This window comes from Fundulus heteroclitus, chromosome 20 (genome assembly GCF_011125445.2).
Source record: "Fundulus heteroclitus isolate FHET01 chromosome 20, MU-UCD_Fhet_4.1, whole genome shotgun sequence".
Classification (NCBI taxonomy): Eukaryota; Metazoa; Chordata; class Actinopteri; order Cyprinodontiformes; family Fundulidae; genus Fundulus; species Fundulus heteroclitus.
In genome coordinates, this window is record NC_046380.1 from 37213501 (window position 1) to 37235551 (window position 22051).

At 43.0% G+C, this 22051-nt stretch overlaps 2 protein-coding genes across 4 annotated transcripts in view; both read left to right on the plus strand.

Annotated features, from left to right (window-relative positions):
• Nucleotides 1-1956: 1956 nt before the first annotated feature.
• Nucleotides 1957-9333, plus strand: comtb (catechol-O-methyltransferase b). Of its 3 annotated transcripts, none has more exons than XM_021322347.2 (6): nt 1957-2088; nt 3102-3273; nt 8292-8409; nt 8517-8710; nt 8796-8927; nt 9008-9333. In XM_021322347.2, the coding sequence occupies exons 2-6, from the start codon at nt 3103-3105 to the stop codon at nt 9185-9187; spliced, it is 795 nt and encodes a 264-aa protein (XP_021178022.2). In that variant the 5' UTR covers nt 1957-2088; nt 3102; the 3' UTR covers nt 9188-9333. The 3 variants fall into 3 exon arrangements, with proteins under 3 accessions (XP_021178022.2, XP_021178027.2, XP_035980598.1); XM_021322352.2 differs by lacking the exon at nt 1957-2088 and adding an exon at nt 2116-2138; XM_036124705.1 differs by lacking the exon at nt 1957-2088 and adding an exon at nt 2748-2946.
• A 1366-nt stretch (nt 9334-10699) lies between these two features.
• Nucleotides 10700-22051, plus strand: part of grm6b (glutamate receptor, metabotropic 6b) — a 27438-nt gene continuing 16086 nt past the window's right edge. The window contains exons 1-3 of the mRNA XM_036151997.1: nt 10700-11171; nt 14782-15374; nt 21752-21968. Coding sequence (XP_036007890.1) covers nt 14838-15374; nt 21752-21968 — 754 coding nt within the window. The 5' untranslated portion in view covers nt 10700-11171; nt 14782-14837. The remainder of the gene's footprint in view (nt 11172-14781; nt 15375-21751; nt 21969-22051) is intronic.

A 22051-nucleotide genomic window follows, 5' to 3' on the forward strand; every position in this document is an offset into this window, starting at 1 on the left:
TCTGACGTCACGGTTTCCAAGGCTGGTTAATGGAGCACAGAGTGTGAAGATTATGGCAAGCCGAAGGGGCCAATTATCGTCCATACAATAAAGCGCAGTTCCAACCCGTATTTTACGTGAGCACGCGTTTTTTACGTCACCGCGTGTTTCCAGCCAGAACGCGCGGTGACGTAAAAAATGCGCGCTCGCGTAAAATATGTGCGGTGGCGTTAATAATGTTTGGTGGCGTTTTTTGCATATTATATTATCAGGAGGTTGTCTTTTATATGCTCAGCCACTAGATTTAAGGGTGTTTTACCCAATAAGAACACTGCAGCACCAGACACAACCAGGAGGTCCCTGGTCAGTGATGGTATAGTTTCATGCTCACTTTGCATTCTTGGAAATTTAATATGTTTAGACCGGCCACTGATGATTCAAATCACAAAAAAGTGGTAGACAGACATTTAAAAATTGACTTCAAACATTTAATTTCATGAATTTGGGCTTTCACTGCCATCTGCTGTCATATGAGAGTAACTACAACTTGACGACCATAAGCTTTTTCATATTTCTTTTGTCATTTTAAAACATGAAACTATCAAAGCCCAAGCCAAGTAGTAGAACTAAATGTTGAAAAGAAATTAAAAGCTAAATAAAATAAACCAGGTCACTTAATAAAGCTGCATTTTCTGTATGCTTTGTATTTATATTCACATGATAATATTTTCAGAATTAATAATAACATTTCTGTTCAAGATTTCATTTATCTTCTGCACCAAGGGGATAAGTAAGGAGAACAAGCAGAGTGAGTTTTGTGTAATATCAGACTTTATTATTGAAATAAGCAGGATTTAGACAGGATCAGAAAGGAAGGTGCATCTTCTTTCTTCCTTTCCCCAACGATCAGGGCTGGCAGTAGTTGAACATTGTAATGTGTGAATGGACAGTACAAACGCAACGCAAACCTGTTTTCACTGTGTAAACAAAGCCACAGACAGTACTACAGTGCTGAAGCTGTATTCAGAGCATAGTTGTTAACTATAAATAATAACTGACAAATCGATCAAATTTCAAGTAGGCTACTTTCTTTTTATGCATGACTTACCTTGTCACTCCTCGTAGCAAAAATACATTCCTTCGACAAATGACGACTTCTTCAAAAGAAATAAAGAGTCTTCCTCTGTCTCTCCATCTTCTCCATGACGCTCAAATATCCCGCGAGCTGATGCCGGGTTATGTTGCGATGTTATAAGGAGAAAATTATCTCGTTTTACAAAGATAAGTCTCTCATTAAAACGAGAAAGTTATCTCGTTATAACAAGTTACCTTGTCACCCGTCTGGCAGCAAAACGCTTCGGTACGAGCCGTGAAAGTCACGTGACCTCCCGCAGCCGGAAGAAGCAGCCTGTGAGCCTGTGCTCAGGGCAGCAAATCCAGAAATTACACATACAAATCCTTTTTATGCATTTGTGAATCTCACACGGCAGAAGAGTAGCAAAAATCATGTGTTTAAAGAGAGCCAACCGAGAAACCGCTTGACTTGTAACCAATGATTTGTCTGTATTTATGGGTCTTGAAGCGAAAATACTTCAGACTGTCTGCGTGTGCTTACAGATTGATCTACACATTTGCAAATCTTGGCGCACATATGTAGATCTCATTACAGATTTGTGGAATTTTTTTTTACACATTTGCAAGCTGGATTACACACACACAGGTAGTGTTACACATTTGCAGATTGTTGTACAGACACACAAATCTCCTCACACGTTTACAGATTTATTTACACATTTTTTTTTTTAAATCCCATTGCGCACACACAAAATCGAGAAACAGACACACAACTCTCCACACACATTGGCAAATAATATTGCAACAATATTGCCCCCATGGTGGAACTGTGGACCCAGCCGGCTGGACATTCCTTGCATGCCCACATTCAGCTCAGCTCAGAGGAAGGGGGGCGGGAGGAAGAAGAGGGAGGAGTTAGCTTCACGTAAACGCAGGCATATGTCTGGCTGTTAAAAACTCACATTTTCCTCCAGCAGAGACGAGAGGTGAGAAGAGGACTGGGGACACCGCCAGCCTGCCTGCCTGCCTGCACACGTAAGCCTCTTCTTTCAGGCTGCAAGGAGAGAGCCTGTAGGAGGACACGAGTTGAGTCCTAATTATTGAACACACTTTGTTCCTCTTGTTCCTGTTTTGCTGAGTGGGGACCGTGGTTCCGTCTGGATTCGGGTCTTGTGCATTTAGAAACGTGTGCATGCATGTGGTGGAGTGCATTTGTGGCACATGCACGGTAACAACTCATCCGTGCGATCTCCTTGCAAAAGCAACGTGTGCTTCCATATGCCTTTTATTTACTCTTGCTGTGCTCTGTCTCCGAGCGTTTGCTGTCAGAAATGTGATTAATTGTCAGAAATGTGACCAGTGTTCCGTTTTTACCTGTAATCGCTGCTCAGCATCTCGGTGTGGCGTTCAGGGGAAGCTGGAGTAAAGGTTAAAGGCTCAGCTGTTTGCCTGTGGTGGTGACACAGCTCCCTAACCCCCCCCGGCCAGTTGCCATGCAACTCAAACTCTAAATCAAAAGGGATTACCTCAACCACCTGCGAGCTTTCACTGCTGCATGGTTACTTTGCAGGTAGCCCTTGTTTCAGCTGCTTTCCTCGCTGCTTTCACAGGGAATTTAAAATTCAAGCTGTGCTTTTCTCCTCTTTCTTCGCTCCTTTTTCGCCCCCCCAGTTTTTCTCTTTGCCCAGGCTCTCTGTTCCTCTGAGAATTGGAAAGCTGGTGTCATGGTTTACTGCAGCTGATACTACATAATTTGTGTCTGTCTATGTGTGTGTGTGTGTGTGTGTTCAGCTCGGATGTGGAGGATACAGCAGGAGCTGGAAGACAGGGGCAGCTACTGTATTGTACGCTGCATAGTAAACACCCATCTCATTATCTAATCCAAAGGGACAGGTAGGGTGAGGGGAGACACAGGCAGCCCTTTGATCCTCCTCCTGCGGATGCTTGCAGCGGCGTCTGCACCTTTTCGTCTATCACCGTCTCTCTCCGTGATGCTGCTCTATACACGCCACGGTAACGGCTCACTTTTTTTGATCTCTCGGTTGCAGGATGTGGCCGACTCTCCTTTCCGGTTGCGCCGCTGCCGCTGCTCTGCTGTACGCTCTGTACAGATGGGTCATCCCCGCCGTCGTGCAGTACCACGCAGGGCTGGCGCTCATTTGGCACGACACCATCGAGGAGGGATTGCTGAATGCACTGACCCAGACCACGCGTCCTCAGGTGCGCCTTCGCCAAACGCCCACCCTTCACCAGCTCGGTTAAATGAATAAACCGAGACGCGCTCAGAAGCACGGCAAACTCTACATTAAAGGAATGCCTTATCAAAACAGTGCGAGGGCCACAGCTGCTCCAAACACACCAAGTTACCGGGTTTATGCATTTACCACAACACCTAATCTGAGAGAAACCGCGCCTGGCAAAAATATTCCTGACCCTTGGACTTTCATTGGCAGGAAAACAATACATCTCCACTAGCTTTGCATATCTGTTACTGAAATGCTTGCCCAATCTTCTTTGTGAAACAGCTCAAGCTCAGCGAGGTCAGATGGAGAAAGCCTGTGAACAAATGGATTCTTGATTTGTCTTTAGGTCTGAACCTGAAATTAACTGCCAACCCAGTCGCGTGTGTTTTACAGCCTCAGATAGGTTTCCTTTCAGGATGACTTATGGCCATTAATCTTCCCCATCAACGACAATCGGCTTTTATATTGCTGCAGAAGAAAAGCAACCCCACAGCATTATGCTGCCACCTCCATGTTTCACCATGGAGGTGTCATCAGAGTAAAGTTGGCTAAATTTCAGTGGACGTCGCACTTACTCAGTACTTTTTCTGTTGGTGTGTCTTTTTATTGGTGAGTCTCAATAAAATACATGAATCTTAGTTGTGAAAAAGATTGAGTGGTATGAACACTTTTGCAAGGGACTCTGGATGCAGTCACACCAGCAGGTGAGGGGCCTCATGGGAAAATAAATCTTAGGGGTGATAGAGATAGGATATTGTCTTTAGGCTTACTGGCACAAAAACATCTCTGCCTACTAAAACCACCTTGTAGTTGAGAGTGAATAAATATGACGGGAAATAAAGAAAACTGAAAAAAAAACAAAACTATTTGAAGTTGTGGAGAATAAACCCACCATGGAAAGATAATCAATAACATTCGGTTGGTTGAGCTACAACAGGAGACGGCCATACTCTGATCCCCTCCTGTCGGCTAAGAAAACAGTTGTTGGCCTCCGCAGCCTCAGCAAAACTGTGCAGATCTGCTGAGCCTGCTGTTTGTCATCTGAGCCTTCTTAAGCTCACAACGTAGCATTAGCAGCGTGACACTTTACGTCCAACCTGCAAAGTATCAACAATCCAGGCTGGACTGATGTTGGTGTAATGCTGGGAAGTGTATTATCCTAACGCCCCCTAAAATACTTCTGGAGAACATGGAAACATGATGCACCCTGTAATAACAGAGAAACCTTCCAAAAATGTTTTACGCCTTATTGGATGCAGCTAAACCAGTCCACACTCTGCTTTAATAGACTATTCCTTAAACAAAGATAGATGCCAGATATACTGCATGAACAAACTTTAATTTGCGGGCTTGTTTACAACAGGCATTGCACCCAATTTAATGTAAACTTTAAAGTTTAAAGGGGACATATCATGCAAAATCTACTTTTTTTTCCCCCCAGCCCTTAAATACATTTTGTTGTGTACTTGGAGTGTCTAGGAGTGCAGAAAATGTGAACGTTGTCTTCCCAGGAGCTGTTTGGATATTATATTCTTTTTGGGTCGTAGTTTTCAAGCTGTTCAGTTTGAACACTTATGTCATAGTATTGGATGTGGAGCTGCTAAACAAGGTGATGGATGTCCGGCTTATCAATTTTGTGACTCAGTCTTTTTCAAGCTCAAAGGATGCCAAAGCTACAAGTGGACAAGTCAAAACCTTGGGTTGTTCAACACACCGTCCCCCAGCATGCGACAAAAATGGCCGAACAGGGTGGAGTGGAACGCTCTGCGACCTGAATAGGGGTCAGGCTCTGAAGGGCCTCCTTTAGATTTAAAGAGACGGCACCAAAAACGAGTTGCTCTCAGACGAATCTCAGAACAGTTGTAAAAAGGGGGAACATGGGGCTAAATTAACAAGGAATTCAGACCAAAGCATTGCCGTTCCACATTATTTAGACCACAGCTGAATGATTTCAATAAGAAAAGGAAGAACTGAAAAGCATATGTTCCCTTTAACATGTTAGCAAGTGGTGCTAAATACAACCTAAAACAGATCTAAATGCAATCAATCACAACAGACAGGGTTCCATAAATATTACGGGATGAAAAGATCTGAAAATCATTTGAATCAGGTTTCAATCAAATGTAGAGCGACTAAAGACAAAGTGCTACACAACTTGCTCAGAATATTCTTTGAGCTTCATGCCCGCACAAACTGAGGACAGCTCATGTAGCCTGGAAAGACTCAGAAGCTGCTATTTTACAATACAGTCTTATTAATGCTATATATGTTTTTAACGGTGTTTGTACTTCAGATAAACACATTTTAATGGCGTACATGATGCGCCATACGTTTCACAGGTTGGTAACAAACTGTTCCTTTACAAATGCTCGTACCGTTCATATGTCTTTAGTTCCACCTCTCCTATGTTTTATTGAACTCTGATGGTCTGAAGTTGCTCTGCTCTAGGAGCAAAGTTCTTTTAAAACACAAAGTTTACTCTAATACTTGATGTGCTGTCATATTTGTCCTACACTTTAGTAGCTTAAATGTTTAACCGATCCCTATATTATATGCTTATATTAATCACATACGACCCTTATGAAAATCAAGTTGCATAAGTCAAAATCAGGAACAACAAAGGGCAGGACTTATTTTCTGTGCCAGTTTCTCTAAAGATCCAATCAATTCTTGTCAAGACCCATTCAGCTGAGTTCTTTTAAAAAGAAGAATCAAGGGATCCGTAAACTTATTGGATCTTAACCTCAGGGGACCAGGAGTGTCTGCACTGTGCGTTTATTTCAATGGTAATCCTTTAAACGGGCATTGGTGTTTAGTGGTAGTTTTCTTAGCCATGCTGCTCGTTCAGGTGGTCACAATTGATTTATAGATTAGTGGAAGAGAACCAAGAGAGTTCAAGACATTCTCTTTGCACAACAGGGGAAGCTAGATTTTTCAGTCTTAATGATGGTTTATGAAGAGACACATGGGAGCTTCTAATCAGATTTTACATGTCATGTAGGATTTTCCTATTTGTTTACTTTAAGTGTTTTGCTAGACTCAGTATAATGTTTGCCTGAATGTAATACCTGGGGAAAAAAATGAATTGCTTGTGAACATTGTTTTGATGGTATAGTTTTTATAGTGTCAAAAGTCTTAATTCAATAAAATTAAAAAGTTCTCTTTTTTCTTTAAAGTAACTGATGTCTTTAGAATACAGCACCTCGGTGAATATTGATTATTCACTGATCCTATTAGGAAAATTATTGATAATTAACAAAACAAGAGAAGGCTACAGGACCAAGAGCTGGGTTTCATGGCTCAAAGGTCAACAAAACACTGATAACGTAACATCTAAACTGTTAAAAAATAACAAACTCTAAAGATCCATCGTCTCCTCTCTTGCTTCACAGTCCCAATTTGGTTCATTGTAGCAGTTCTGTCCTTTTTTTAATGCTCACAAAATGCTATATATATATATGCAGTTGTATTCAGGGCAATAGGTGTTCATAAATTAATTCTCATTTATTTTTAGATCCCATCATGTGCAGCACGAATATAAACGGTTTAAACTTTACATGCGTGATGCTTCAGTACCACTTGTGGATGCTTGGTCATGTGCAAAATGCAAGTTGGTGTGTATTATTTCATGTCAGAACTGTACTCTTAGTCTCAAATGTTGTCCTTGTGTTGGAGGGGCTTTGTTGACATAACTCACATGTTCCAACATGTGGACTAAAACTGTTGGTTTGAATCCCTAAATTACTGGCAATGGATCAGCAGTTTTGAATGATCATTTTGAGATACCCACAACGTTTGCCCAGGAGAAATTATGAGACTTTCTTAGCAGCAAACATGCTGTGAGGTAACTTTAAGAAATCATAGTTGCCATTAGCTGAATATCATGACAATAATCAGCCAATAGTCCAGACATCACATCCCCTGAGTCAGCTGACACTGTGCTGTAGTGTTAAGGTATGAACTAATATTACTCCTGTGGGGCCAGACCCCACCAGATGTGCTGTGGCGCTCTATATTCACAATAATCAGTGGGACAGGATCGGCCATTATAGAGTCATATTGTAAAAAGAGACAGATTATTTTCCAATAAAATTCTGTAATAAACATTTGTGTCTATATATTTAAGTCTGCTAGAAAACTGACAAGCTCAGTAGGTTAAATCCTCTTTAGGCGCCTTGATATTGGGGCCTACGGAAGAGGATTGGGGCCACTCAAAAAAAATAAATAGAAAAATTACTCAATTCTGACTTTTTTCTCAGAATTCTGACTTTAATCTCCAAATTCTGAGAAAAAAGTCAGAATTGAGTAGATTTTTTTATTTTATTTTTTGAGTGGCTCTAATCCTCTTCCGTAGGGGCCGGCCCACCAATGTTTGTTTAAATAATGAACATCTGAAATCGCAGTGCGCATGCCCGACACACTCTCAGACAGCTGTGGGGCACAAATACTACGGCCCCAAGCTCAGATCGTCCAATCAAAATACTGGAAACGCACACGATACGTTTACGTTCTGCAGGAAAGTGTGTTGGTTGGCCGTGCTAAATGAACGTTATTAGAGAGCCTTTTATTTGTAATTTTATGTATAAAAACGAAATGACATTTGGCTTATATAAAATGGCATTTCTAGTGAGTTGGTTTATACTAATTTATCAGTTTTATTTAAAATTGATTGGTCGTTTGGATCGCACAAAAAAAATCTGTTGCTGCTAATAGGTGTTGAGTTTCTGTGCCCCACTTAACTCATCATGCCAGAGACGCCGCTGCTCCTAATGTTGTTACTGCTCTGGTTTGCCTGTCTTCCTTAGAGGATAACGCAAACAAAGGAGGAGAAAAAGGTTAACTGAATGTGGTGAAACATGAGATGAGCCGTGCTAATCTAAATGGTGGGATTCTGGATCTCTGGGATAACAAAACCTTACTGAACTTTTTAGAGGTGAAAGTGATCCTGTTCTTTTTTCTTTTTTTTTTTCTTTTTTTTTTCTTTGGTCCCTGCAGCGGATCTTGGCTGCAGTGCAGAAGAACGCCACAAGAGGACACCCTCGCAGCGTGGTCAAAGCCATCGATCAGTTCTGCAGACACAAGGAGTGGGCCATGAATGTGGGGGATGAGAAAGGCAGAGGCTTTTTACTTTTATATCTCTGTGTATTTACGAGGAAAATATTAGCCTCCAGTTGCCTTTTGGTACATTCTGATATCTTTTTTTTTTTTTTTTAACCCCAGGGTGCATTCTTGACTCCGTGGTGACCGAAGTAAACCCAGCAACGGTGCTGGAGCTGGGAACTTACTGCGGCTACTCCACCGTGCGCATCGCCAGCCTGCTGCCTTCTCACGCCAAGCTCATCACCCTGGAGTTTGACCCAGGCAACGCCGCAATAGCTCGCCAGGTGATTGCTTGGGCAGGGCTGGCAGATAAGGTAAATTCCCCATGTCTGAAAACGAACCACGAGGACGAAGCGTTACGTTTCGCCGTCACACAGCAGTGTGTTTCCCGCTCCCTAGATCCAGTTAGTTGAAGGAGCATCCGGTGACTGGATCCCCAAACTAAAGGAGAAGTTTGGGATAGAAACGTTTGATTTGGTTTTCTTGGATCACTGGAAAGATCGCTACCTTCCTGACACAAAGCTGATGGAGGTAAAATTTTTCTTCAGCGCCGGTTGAACGCCTCCCTTTGTTTTTCCTGCCATGACCCCGTGTTTGGTTTTCTTACGCAGGAGTGTGGCCTCCTCAGGAAGGGCAGCATCCTGTTGGCGGATAACGTCATCTGCCCTGGAACCCCCGACTACCTTGAGTACATTCGGAACAGCCCCCGCTATAAAAGCCAGTACTTCAAATCTCACCTGGAGTACACCAAAGTGGAAGATGGCTTGGAGAAATCGGTTTTCCTAGGGTAGATATTCAATAAAAGAGCCTCGTGTTTTACACCTTAGACCCCCCTTTTTTTTTATTTTGGGATCACCGACCAGAATTAGAAATTCCTTCTCTTTTTCTAATCTAATGAATATGTTAACTTGAAAATAAAAGTAACATGAAATAAAAACATGTTTTGTTGTGTCCTTTTAAAGACCCTAAGCTGCATGCTTTACGGTGCCTTGCAGAAATGTTCGTATTGTTCAGCAGCCTCACATTTTGTCGTGGTGTAATTTCAACAGTCCTTGTATTTTTATTGGGATTTTAGGTGACACACCACCAGAGCTCTGAAGTGGAAGTAAAGGACAACAGGCTCTTCACATTGTTCTGATGAATGAAAATCTGTGCGTTTGTATTCACCGCAGTTTACCCTGAAACCCCTTGAAAACATAATAAATATACTCTAGCTTTTTGTAATTCAATCTCAACACGCAGCTGTTCAGTTGAGGTTTGTTAGAGAGCATTAGAGAATAAACATTGGACATTAGAGCATTGATCCACCAACCAACCAACCAGCCAAGAAGCCAGTGGTAAGTTTGCGGGAGCTGTAAAGAGCCACTGCTCGGGTGGGAGAAGCTGTTATGAGCCATGAGTTGTGCAACATGAATATCAGGCCTCGGTAGCAGAATGAAATATCGCTGGAAGTCATAAGAAGCCCCGTTTTAAGATTTGTCCCACAAGCCGTATAGGGATCACAGAAAACACGTTGCCTGGGTCAGAAAAGAATAAAATGTAACCTTCTTTGCCAACGTGCAAAAATACTATGAGTGGCAGATAACTTATACCACACACCAGCCTGAGCACACTATACTGTGGGACATGGAAGTGGAAGCATCATGCTGTGGAGCTGGGAAGGCGGATTGGAGCTCAACGCAGGGCAATCCTGGAAGAGAAATTGAGAGGTGGTCCCATAGCATAAAATATTAATTTAAGGTAGCAGACATGAGTGGTTGCGAAACCTTTTAAACTTCAATTTATGTCGTTTTTCCTCCCAATTCTCACGCAGAACGCGGTGTAGCCGTAGCCTATAAAATCCCAGTAAAATACTTAGACATTTGTTCAACTGCAACCATGAATATTTTTTTTTGCAGGTAACTTTAGGTCTGGGGACTTAGATGCTCTGCTTAACGTGTTTATTAGTCCTGTGCACGGCAGTAATTATCTGCTTTCCAAGCTTCTAATTGACAGGTGAGCTGCAAACTGATCCCCCCCACTCCAGTGCATCAACTCAGATCAATCGGAAACCTAATCCAGCGACATTCTGTGGTGCATAAAACCAATTGTGCGCTCTGATATTCTCCACGCGGCGTCTGTGTTTGACAGGGTCGCGATAGTGAGTGGATGCGCTCGGTGCGTCTGTGTGCGCGCCCGTGTGCCAAATCGCTGCTCATCTAATCTCTCAAAGTGATGGAGCGGGAGGAGGGTTTTTGCTGCAGCTGCATGAGGGAAAAAATAAAATAAAAAAAGAAGTATGAGCTTGTCCACCTAGTGCTTTCTTCACAGACAGCTGCATGATAATCCCAATCTGAGGCCATTAGAGCGCAGAGAGAGGGAGCGAGGCGAGGGTTCACCAGAGGGAGGGAGGGAGGAGGGACTGCGCCGGACAGAGGCGCGCAACGGCTGGGAAAAGAACGGCAGAAAGAGGAGCTTTTAAAGGATTTGGCAGTGATTTGTAGATTCTCGTGCTGTGATGCTGCACTTCCCTCTGCTTATGCCAGGATGTCATACTCTGAGGCCTCAGGAGTCTTCTCCATTTAGTCTTTTAAAATAGCACCTGTTTCTTTTTTTAGAACTTGTTTTTAGGTGTTTGCTTTTTTTAATTTTTAATTATTGCACAAAAGAGAAAGTCTGAGATGACAGAACCTTGAGTCTGGGTGCAGTTCAACGTATCTGGACCATGGTTGGGGGCCAGGCTGGAGAATTTCACGGGAGGGAGAAAATGAAGACTGGTCCATGAAGAATGGGCAGGTAGGTCATGGCTTTGCTTCACCCAAGTTATCTGGGATGGTAAAATCGAAAAGGAAAGTAGGAAGTTTGTGTTGCTGGCTCTTTCAGCTCTTTGTAATTGATTTCAATGTATTAAACTCAAATATCAAACAAAAACACGGGGCTTCACATGTTTGACATAATGTATTAATAAATATATAAATGTGCAACAAGACATACATTTCTATATCTATCTATCTATCTATCTATCTATCTATCTATCTATCTATCTATCTATCTATCTATCTATCTATCTATCTATCTATCTATCTATCTATCTATCTATCTATCTATCTATCTATCTATCTATCTATCTATCTATCTATCTATATATACATAATAAAAACTGTTAAATCAGGCAAGCCAATTTTGATTCCTCTGTTAGAAATAAAATCTGGAAATATTAAATTATTTTAAACCTCCTTGAAAGGAAGAGCAATTTGCAACATATAATTCTGGATCTTGTCTGTTTCATGCCGTGCAGATTATAATGAAGTCGGCTTGACTTTTGAGGCTTGAAATGCTCTGACAGTTTACGTGATGTTTTCTGGTTTTGCAAAATTTATTATGTTTTCCATCATCGGCTCTCAGCTCTTCTCGATAAAAGCTTCCAGCATTCGCCCGGTGTCATCCTGCATGTTGTCTAAAAACTCTGCTCAGCATTTTTAAGCCTCTTATTTTGCCCTTTTTGTACCATTTCTTAGCCTGGACCTTAAACCAATACGGCCATATATTCCATGCTCCTCAATTCGGCAGCGACAGTGTCAGGTTTTTTGTAGCTAAAATACATCAAAACAGTTTTGTGGGAATCAAACATGTTTAAAGGTTTTGTCCCAAACACAAGTTTTTTTTGGCATGTATGTAAAAATAGAAGGCTGAAATTCACCCTGCTTTGGCCCCTGAGAACATTTACACACCTCGGTATCAATGGCCGACCTGAGTCTTGGGACGGAAACATTTTCTTCACATTTTGCTTCCACCCCACTTGGTAAAAAACATTCCCCCGGAGGATAAACTGACCGTGGTAATACACAACCACTTTCATGTCACTTCAAAAATTTGAAACGTTATCCAGGTCTAAACTCTGAGTCCCACCTTTTGACTTTTTGGCAGCTTTCTTCACGTTGGTGTCTTACTGAAATGTCGTCATTTGCTCGAGCCTGGGATTCACAATGGAGGAGATTTGTATTAATAGTGCGTATTTTCTGAACCCATCTTTCTCTGTGCTGACTAATCTTTGAATCCTTTCTGCAGAATACAGTGTGACGCTGTAGTCACGGCATTTAGCTGCGGGGATGGTATAAATGAGCTGATCTCCAGGGGCCCGTTTAGGTTTCCTCCTAGTGAAACAGTCCAAGTTGCATTTAATTAAAACAACTGATATTTGCTGCTCAAGATCTGAGCGTTATCTGTGTTTACTGTAACAGGGTGTACATTTAACGAGATGTTGTGTCTGAACACTCAACCATGAAGGCCCGTTTATCCAAGAACTGCGCTGATGGTCATGCATCAGTGAAATCTTCTAAAGTAAATTGATAAACCACATTTCTGGTGACCTATTTCATTTTCTAACAGATATTTTATCACTAAACAGGAAGCTTAACAACGGAGCCATAAAGTGGCCTGCAAAAGCATTTACACCCAGTGAACCTTTCCACTTCTAGTCTCCCTTTAAACTGGGAACCTCAATGTGTTTTGTTGGAATTTTAGCTAATGGATCCGCTTAACACAGGTCACAATGGGGAGATGGAGGGAAAATGGTCTGTGGTTTTAAACACTGTTCCCATTAAGAATAAAAAAAAAACGTATTCTTGTATTCAACCTTCTTTACCTTGACACCCCTAATTAAAACCCAGTCAACTCAGTTGCCTTCAGCAGTAACCTAATTTAATCCCAGCATAAATCAGATGTTCTATCACGGCCTCTGAAGTTCTTTAGAGAACATTAGCAAACAAACTGCATCATGAAGACCCGGGATCAATGCAAACAGGCCAGGGAGAAACCTGTAGAGAGGTTTAAAGCAGGGTCTTCAGCACTGGACCTCACAGATCGTTGTTAAATCCATTATCCTAAAACGGAAACGCTGTGGCACAACTGCAAGACACAGTCGTCCATTTAAACTGGGCAGCCTGGACAAGGAGAATATTAATCAGATCAGGAGTCCAGAGGCCCAAGGACTCTATGGAGGAGCTGCACACTCCCACAGCCCTGTTGGGAGAATGTTGTCATGACAACTACTAGTCGTGGACTCCACAAAAATGGCCTTTAAGTGGCGAGAAGAAATACATTATAGGTCCTGTTTGCAGTTTACCACGAGCAGTGGTGCAGGGAACAAAGTAAACTCAAGAAGATGCTCTACTGATATTGGCAAAACTTTTACTCTCTTCCTGTTCGACACTGGAAACGCCGCACGTCACCCTGAACACGCCATCCCTACAGCTACAGTGAAACACAGTGCTGGCATCACCGTGCTGTGGGGTTACTGGGCAGTAAGGCTTCAAAAGAGACTGGATGGAGTTTCCCCTTCTCTCAGGAGAACAACCCTAAACATACAGCCAGAGCCACAAGGTGATGGTTTGGCCTAGTCAAAGTCCAGACCTAAATCTAATTGAGACTCTGCGGCAAGACTTGAAAACAGACGTTGACAGAGACTCTGGATGTACAGTCTCTTCACATATTCTCTGCTAGAGACACCCCCTCAAAAAACACGCAGCTGTAACTGCAGTAAAATATGGTTCTGAAAATTACTGAGGCAATAGGCTGAATTCAAGAAAATAAGATGAGAAATACTTTTATTGTCACACAATGGGAGAAATTCAGGCGTGACGGTGGCAAAACCATATAGTCGCACACTAGATTAGTAATATAAATAAAAACCTAATTTCAAATTAAGTTCTGAACCAAAAGATAATTAAACTTATCAGAAAGGGGAAAAAAGAGAAAATACTGCACAATTATCGATAATACAGGATATTCAGATAAAAATGTAATAAACAAGTTAAACAGAGGACCGGCAGCAGCCGATTCCCAGAAGGCTGTGAGAAAAACAAGCGATATGTGTGACTGTACAAGCGAACACCTCAGAGTAGCTCAAAGGTGTGCTTCACCATGATCAGATCAGAACCTGTGCAACCATTGGTTAAACACTTACAGAGTCTGTTGTTAGCTGCAGAGATTATAAAGTCTAACAGCAGCTGAGGTGAAAAAAACCCAACAAACCACACCGGAGGAGATGGCTGATGCCAGCAGAGCCAAAGAAGGTCTCCAGAACATTTTGTACTTACAACACACTCGACTGGCTGTTATTTGAAAAATAAAGCTGCGCCTAATTTTTCTCTTCCTTCGCAACTGTGCTCTGCTTTTTGTTGGTCCATCACATAAAGTTCCAATAAAAAGCATGGAAGTGATGGTTGGTGTAAATGTGAAGAAAGGCTCAAAAGCACGAAAATATCCTCTGCTACCTTGACAAGATCTGCTCCTTTTTTTTAAACAATCTTGTCTCTTACTACGACTTGAACGGATATTTTAGTAGAGCTCCGAAGCAAAGAACGAGTTTGAGATCATGCTAACTGCTCCCACTCTCTGCCCTCAGGTGCCAAAGGTAGAAAGAGTAGCCCGGTGCTGTCGGTGCCGCTGCTGGTCATCACCATGACACCGGAGGCCTGCTCGTACCGTCTGTTCGTCTGTCTCAGTTTGTCGCTCAAGTCCCACCGATGGCTTCGCATGCTGTGGGCTCTGCTGCTGGGCTTCGGCCCCGTTTCACTGGCGCAGCAGGGCAACCAGCCTCAATCCATCAAGATCGAGGGCGACATCACCCTGGGGGGGCTCTTCCCGGTGCACTCCCGAGGGCCTGCCGGCGTCCCCTGTGGGGAGATCAAGCGAGAGAAGGGAATCCATCGACTGGAAGCCATGCTGTACGCCTTGGACCAGATCAACAGTGACCCCGACCTGCTGCCCAACATCACGCTCGGAGCCCGCATCCTGGACACGTGCTCCAGGGACACGTACGCCCTGGAGCAGTCGCTCACCTTCGTCCAGGCCCTCATCCAGAAGGACAACTCGGACGTGCGCTGCTCGAACGGAGAGCCGCCCATCATCCCCAAACCGGAGAGGGTGGTCGGAGTGATCGGAGCGTCCGGCAGCTCCGTCTCCATCATGGTGGCCAACGTGCTCAGGCTGTTCGCGGTGAGATTTGTCTTCCTTATTACCTGTCTTTACTAACCAAGGGAAACAGCTGAACACTTGCAACGGTCGACAAAGATGGAGGTCAAAGGCACGCGGGTCTGGGTCCTGGTTGTGTTTCATTAACCTGACTCCGCCAGATGGATGTCGCTCCGCCTAGCTTCACTCACATCCATCTGGGACATCTCCATAGGAATTGCCTTTATTGAAGGCTGGGCCTTATCAAAAATCCTTGCATATGATTGGACAAGCCACTTATCTGTCATCTTTACGACGTGCTATTTCACCCACTCACACCGAAGCTAACCCGTGACGCTGATGAGAGCAAAGCAGGAAAAAAACCCTTTTTTTTTTAATTTGTTTGCGGCTCTAGTGGCCCGCGTTTTATTCACAGTGAGCTGACAGAAAGAGGGAGGAAGACAGGCGGCAAAGCGCCGAAGGTCGGAGTCGATCCCGGGGCCGACCGCGTCGAGGACTAAAGGCCTCCTAATATGGTTCGTGCTAACCGCTAACCGCGGATGCGCCCCGTAGCGGTTAGCGGAAAACAAAGCTTGCCAAATGCGGTCGGGAGAAGGGCGAAAACATGGTTTCCACCAACAAAAGCCTTCAGAGCCGTTCTCTGATGTTCTTTTAATGAAACAATATTAGGTAGATTGGACAACACGGAAGAAATAGCAGCATCAATGCTAACGCTTGCTTCCTCGACGAGCCGCCATTGCTATCAAAACAGTCTCACGTCATGGTCGCTTCTCCACTACGTCACATCTATGAAACTCCAGCCGTGCGTCCTGATTGGCCAGACCATAAAATTGGTTGGAGAAATCACTCTCTATGGGCGATGTCCCAGATGTATGTGAGTGGAGCTAGGCGGAACGAAATACATCTGGCGGAGTTAGGTTAGTGTTTCATGGCTGGGCTAAAGATATGTCAGATGGTTCCCTACACAGACGAGCTGCTCCAAACTCAGACCACTTTGAGATGGAAGCATTCTGTAGTGTTTCTAAAGCTTAGCCAAGCAAAAAAGACACATTTGAAAACCTTTTTCCACTTTAAGCCTGTGATAAACCCCTAAGGCAACAACTAGGGAGAGTTCTTTCCCGTGTTTTCAGTTTATCTTAAGATTTAATGGGTTGACTAATAGCTGCGCTAAAAGTGACCAAAGTTCTTTTCCAACGTTACCAATTTTTCGAATATTCATATCTTTTGATTTTAGTACATTTACTGCAACAGCTGACCAGTTTAGCACCATAAGAAGAATACGTTTATTTATCTGGGAGTGAACCATTTAACTGAAAGCATGGTCTCAACACATTTGCTATTAAAACACAGATTTGGTTTATATTCATTGACAAAATAATGCAAATCCTAATTGAATTCTGCTGGTGTCTAGTGAAAATGTAATCAAGTCTTTTGCCCACGTATTGTGTCGCTTAACCTATACAGCCTGATATGATGTAAACTCCACTCTGCTACAGGGCTATACAGGAAGAATCAATGGATTCTGGAGGCTAATCTGTGTAATATGTGCATGGTATTTTTTATTTTTCGGTTATGCAGGGAATATGAGTCAGACAGCATTGCACAATTGCAAAACGATTGGTGCCTTTTTTTCTACACTAAAATCACAAGCTTCAGTGCATTTTGTTTGGATGCTAAATCCCAGAGAGACACTAAATTGTGCGTTATTGCAAAGCCAAATTCAATTCAATTCAATTCAATTTTATTTATGTAGCGTCAGTTCACAACACGTCACCTCAAGGCACTTTACAAAGTCCAAGTCAATCAAATCATACAGATTGATCAAAACGTTTCCCATCTAAGGAAACCCAGCAGATAGCGTCGCATCTTGACACTTTTTCCAAAACAGTTTTGCAGGAAATGATCCTGTGAGATGCTTTTGTATTCAGTCCCCTTTACCCCTAAATAATGTCCAGTGCTTCAGACGGCACCAAGTACATTTAATTTAAATTTCTGTATAAAACCAGCTGTTTATTAGAGAATCATAATTTTAGAAGTACATTTTTAATCCCCCGTACCTGTACAGCTGTCTGACAGCCGACTCCGTCAGTGAAATCCTACGTTTAGTCATCAGAAAACTAACTGCTGCTTGTCTTAACATGGCTAAGCCTAAAAATGAAACTAGATGTTATAAATGCCGTGTTGCAGCGTGCGTTATGGTGAGCATGCCGAGGGAACAGCCAAAGAGAAGCAGCTTGCCTGCAAGACAGATGTTAACTACAGAATAGAAGATCCCACCCTCCTCTAAAACCCCTCTCAGCAGCTCAAGAGCCACGGATGGAAAAGAAAAAAAAACTGCATCAGAGCGGCAGGATGACGCTGATTCAGGATAACAGTAACTTATGACCGAGGTAGAGTACATTTAGCTAAATGGTGTATTGCCTCCTCATATCCATAGATCCACAGACTGCTGAGGCTTATGGTCTGAAATACACCGTGCATCGAACAGCTTAATCAGGATGGGACAGGCGTTGGTACGTTGTTGTTACCAATATTATTATTCCCTTTTGAGAGAGAAGACTGAAAACGAAGCAGGAACAACACGCCTCGGTGGATCTGTGTACTTAACGTTGAGCAGGAGTGAGACGTTTCCACTAGGAAGAGAATTGTTCCGGACGGACAGTGAGCAAGACTTCATAGTCCAGAAAATCAAAAATGTTTTCTGAATCTTAGTTTTACTCAACTAGTAGCATTACTTGTAATTGTGCTGACACAGTCGGGTGAAGAAAATCGGACGTCTCATGAAACATTCACATCTTTTTAAAGAAATGCACTTGTTGTTTATCTCTGGAAAATAAACTGATTTAATTACAACCATACTACAGAAGAAACCAGGAGAGGGTTGAGGAAGATGGGTTTACCTCAGCCCTCTCTGGTTTCTTTAAATCACACCACATCAGAACAGTGAGATTGATATCTTTTACTCAGGTCTGGACTTTCCATTTCTTAATTCTGAGCCAGTCTTTGATGGATTTACTGAAATGTTTTGGGTCATGGCCATATTACAGGGTCCAGTTCTGCTTCTGGTTGAATCTCTGTCTGGTCTCGCGTTTCCTCGTACTCCCCCTGAAACATAGAATATCATGGGGGAACCTGTGATGGTGAGACGGTCAGGTCCTGCTCCACCAAACCATGACACCACCTCCTCTGTGCTTCACAGTTTTGATGGAATGATATATTTGGATTATGCTAAAGATGTCCACAGTTATGGGGTCCATATAATTCCGTTTTAGATTCGTTTGTCCAAAGAATATTGTTTCAGAAGTACTGGTCTCACCTCCATGTTTTTCTTGGAAAGGTTTCCTCCCTGAGCACCTTTTATGAAACCTAAACGCGTGCAGTCAGGCTCTTTCTGCGTTTTCAACAACAACAGGACCCTGCTGTAGCTCCTGTGATGATCATTTACCTTGCGGTGAGCTCTCAGGGTGAACTCTCGTGGACGGACAGTCCTGGACATGTTGACTATTGTCCTTACTGTCGACGTGCTCGTTTCACATACATCTGTGAGCTCTTTAAATCCCCGCAGACTTACAAACTGCTGCAGTCTGAAGACCTCTAAACATGGCGTTCACTGTCACTTCAAAAGCCTGGAGCACAGCGGTCTAAATGCCAGAGGTTCAAATAAGGCAAACCTCTTTCATAAATAAGCTCTGATCGCGTCCCCCTGTGTGTAATTTTAAATGGGACTAAATGTGTGGCTGTCCTAATTTATTCTTTATTAGAAATGTTTTTTTTTGTTTGTTCATTTTACGATTTACAGAACATTTTAATAGGTCTCTCCTTTTGTTTTTACTTGTGTGGTTATATTACTTTAACATCTTGTTGAAGCTAACATTCATATCAAAGTTCAAATATTTTCACAGGCACAAAGGCTTTAATAGTTGTCCCAATTGTTTTCACGACAGTATATATTGAGTCAGTTATTGTTAAATGCTTAAGCCATATATATATATATATATATATATATATATATATATATATATATATATCCATCCATCCATCCATTTTCCAAACCGCTTTATCCCTCATGGGGTCGCGGGGGGTGCTGGTGCCTATCTCCAGCATTCAATGGGCGAGAGGCAGGGTACACCCTGGACAGGTCGCCAGTCTGTCGCAGGGCAATATATATATATATATATATATATATATATATATATATATATATATATATATATATATATATATATAAACAAGCCTATCACTTGCAGTGCCTTAAAAACGATCTCCAGGATCCTTTCTCCTTTTAGGGCCACAAACTTCAACATAGTTTATGATTTCTGAATTGGAGGGAGAACGCCAATCTAACGCAATGAAAATCTTATAGGCATAGCATATATTTGTATTTAGCCCCCTTTATTCTGATACAGCTAAATTAAATCCATTGCAGCCAACTTAATCTCACTATAACTCCAGCTGCTCTCTGAAGGCCTCAGAGGTTTTGTTAGAGAACATTAGTGAACAAACAGCCTCATCGAGACCAAGGAGCACAGCAGGCAAGTCAGGGAGAAATTGTGGAGAAGTTTAAAGTGCTGGGTTCTAAAACAGAATCCCACACCTTAATGATTTCACAGAGCTCTAGTCTATTCATCCTAGAAAACAAGGGAGGAAATATGGCACCGCTGCAAATTTGCCCATCGACCTAAACTGACAGGCTGGGCACGGCGAGCATTAATCAGAGAAGCAGCCAAGGTAACTCTGGATTAGCCGCAAAGATCCACTGCTCACAGCAGGACACCTGTAGTCCCTGCACTCAACAAATCTGACCTTTGTGGAAGAACGGGGAGAATGACACCGCTGTTGAAAAAAAGAAGTAGAGAAATACCATGTAGGAGACACAACAAGCATGTATGTTTTGTGCCGTGAAAACCTTTCTTCAGCAGAGACGTGGGGATCTGGTCAGAGTTTCCCCGAGGCCGGATGGAGCTAAATGAGGGACAGAAAACAGGTTTTATGGTAGAAAACCTGTTTGAGGTGGACCGTCACCATCCAGGAGGACAGTAACGCCAACATACAGGCAGAGCCACAATAGAAAGATGTAGATCAAAACATAGCCATGAATTTAGGCCAAATATATGGACTTATATAAAGGCTAAAAAGATAGAAAAACAGTGAAAGGAGGAAAACCAATTGCAGTTCTAGTTCCAATGATTTTCTGCAACCCATTACTCTCTCTCTCTCTCTAATTATTAATCCCAGTAGAAGCTAATTATGAAAAGATTATCTGTTGTTCTGTTACTTGCGATCCCTCACTGTTGTGATTTATTATTTCCTGTAGCCATAACAAGCTTATCACAAGCAGTCGTTCCTGTCCTTATCAGCTGCATCTTTGCTGTTAAGCGTGACGATTTCGGCACGGCGAGTCTGAGAAAGGACCGTTTTGTCACCGGAGCGGCTCATTGATTGTACCATCATAATTAGAGCAGATGCCTCAGTGGGGATTAATTTGCAGGGGATTATGTGTCGTCTTGCTCATTACCAATTTGTATGCAAACATTTGGATCTGCTCTGTGATTGTGATACAGACCCCCCACCCCCCCCCCCCCCACCCCCCAGGCACTGTTGTAGCTGCGAACGCTCAGGTGAGAGGCTTCGGTTTAGGGAGGAAAAAAAAGCATAAGTGGCCTGAAATATAAAAGCAGAACAGGGGATCTGAGGTGTGCATGGTTAAAACAACCGCCATAATGAGCTGCGTTTGGCCATCGGAATAAAATTTATTGAATGGCTTCCAGCTGAGAAATGCTTTTTCTAGTCTCTTGATAGCTGTCTCTCTCTCTGTGCTTAACATAATTTGCTTAAAACCCCTATAATCCTTCCAGATAATCTGTGAAATGGTTCTCGCCCCTCTCTCCTTCTCCCCTCCCCAGCCCTTGTGTCTACCCCCCCCCTCCACCACCCTCCACCTCTTCAGAGGGGCCCGAAGTTAAGCCCCGCTGAAGCACTGGCATTAGCAGGTTCAGGGTTGAGGCTGCCGTCATGCTTTGCACCATTAAAAGAAGTAGCACGCTAGTAAATTAATCTCTACATCCATTTTTCTTTTTTTTCTTTTTTACCCAGAAACAAATGCTTTTCACTTTGTTCCATCTGAATTCTAATGTCAGCACTCTCACGGTTCAAGAGTTAAAACCAAACAAAAGGTTTTTGTTTTTTTTATGCTCAACATCCAGCCAGGATAAATGTAGAAAGCCTTCATTTAGACGTGGTTCGTGAGCAAGTGGTGCATCATCCTCTGACACGCTTCATTGCCTCTTCCTGTCATCCCTTTTTACCTTTTTTATTTGCATATTGGCCTAATAATCAGCGCTGCTCGCGTTTTCCACTTGACCTGAGCCTTTCGTCACCAATGACCCGTCCGTGTGTCCCAGATCCCCCAGATCAGCTACGCCTCCACCGCCCCGGAGCTGAGCGACAACAGCCGCTACGAGTTCTTCTCGCGCGTGGTGCCCCCGGACTCCTACCAGGCCCAGGCCATGCTGGACATCGTCAAGGCCATGGGGTGGAACTACGTCTCCACGCTGGCCTCCGAAGGCAACTACGGGGAGAGCGGCGTGGACGCCTTCCTGCAGATTTCCAGAGAAGCAGGTTGAGTTTCCGGGCCCGTGTTATTGTAAATTTGCTTCTGTGACAATGAGGGATTACCCATCAAGCTGTGCTGCTCTCGCTTA

Bases quoted from the DNA above. Each gene is read 5' to 3' on its own strand.
- comtb (XM_036124705.1), top strand. From the start codon at position 2,819: ATGTGTGTGTGTGTGTGTGTGTTCAGCTCGGATGTGGAGGATACAGCA. The intron at 3,274-8,291 runs GTGCGCCTTCGC...TGGTCCCTGCAG, and splicing joins CCCAGACCACGCGTCCTCAG to CGGATCTTGGCTGCAGTGCA. The intron at 8,711-8,795 runs GTAAATTCCCCA...CCCGCTCCCTAG, and splicing joins GGGCAGGGCTGGCAGATAAG to ATCCAGTTAGTTGAAGGAGC.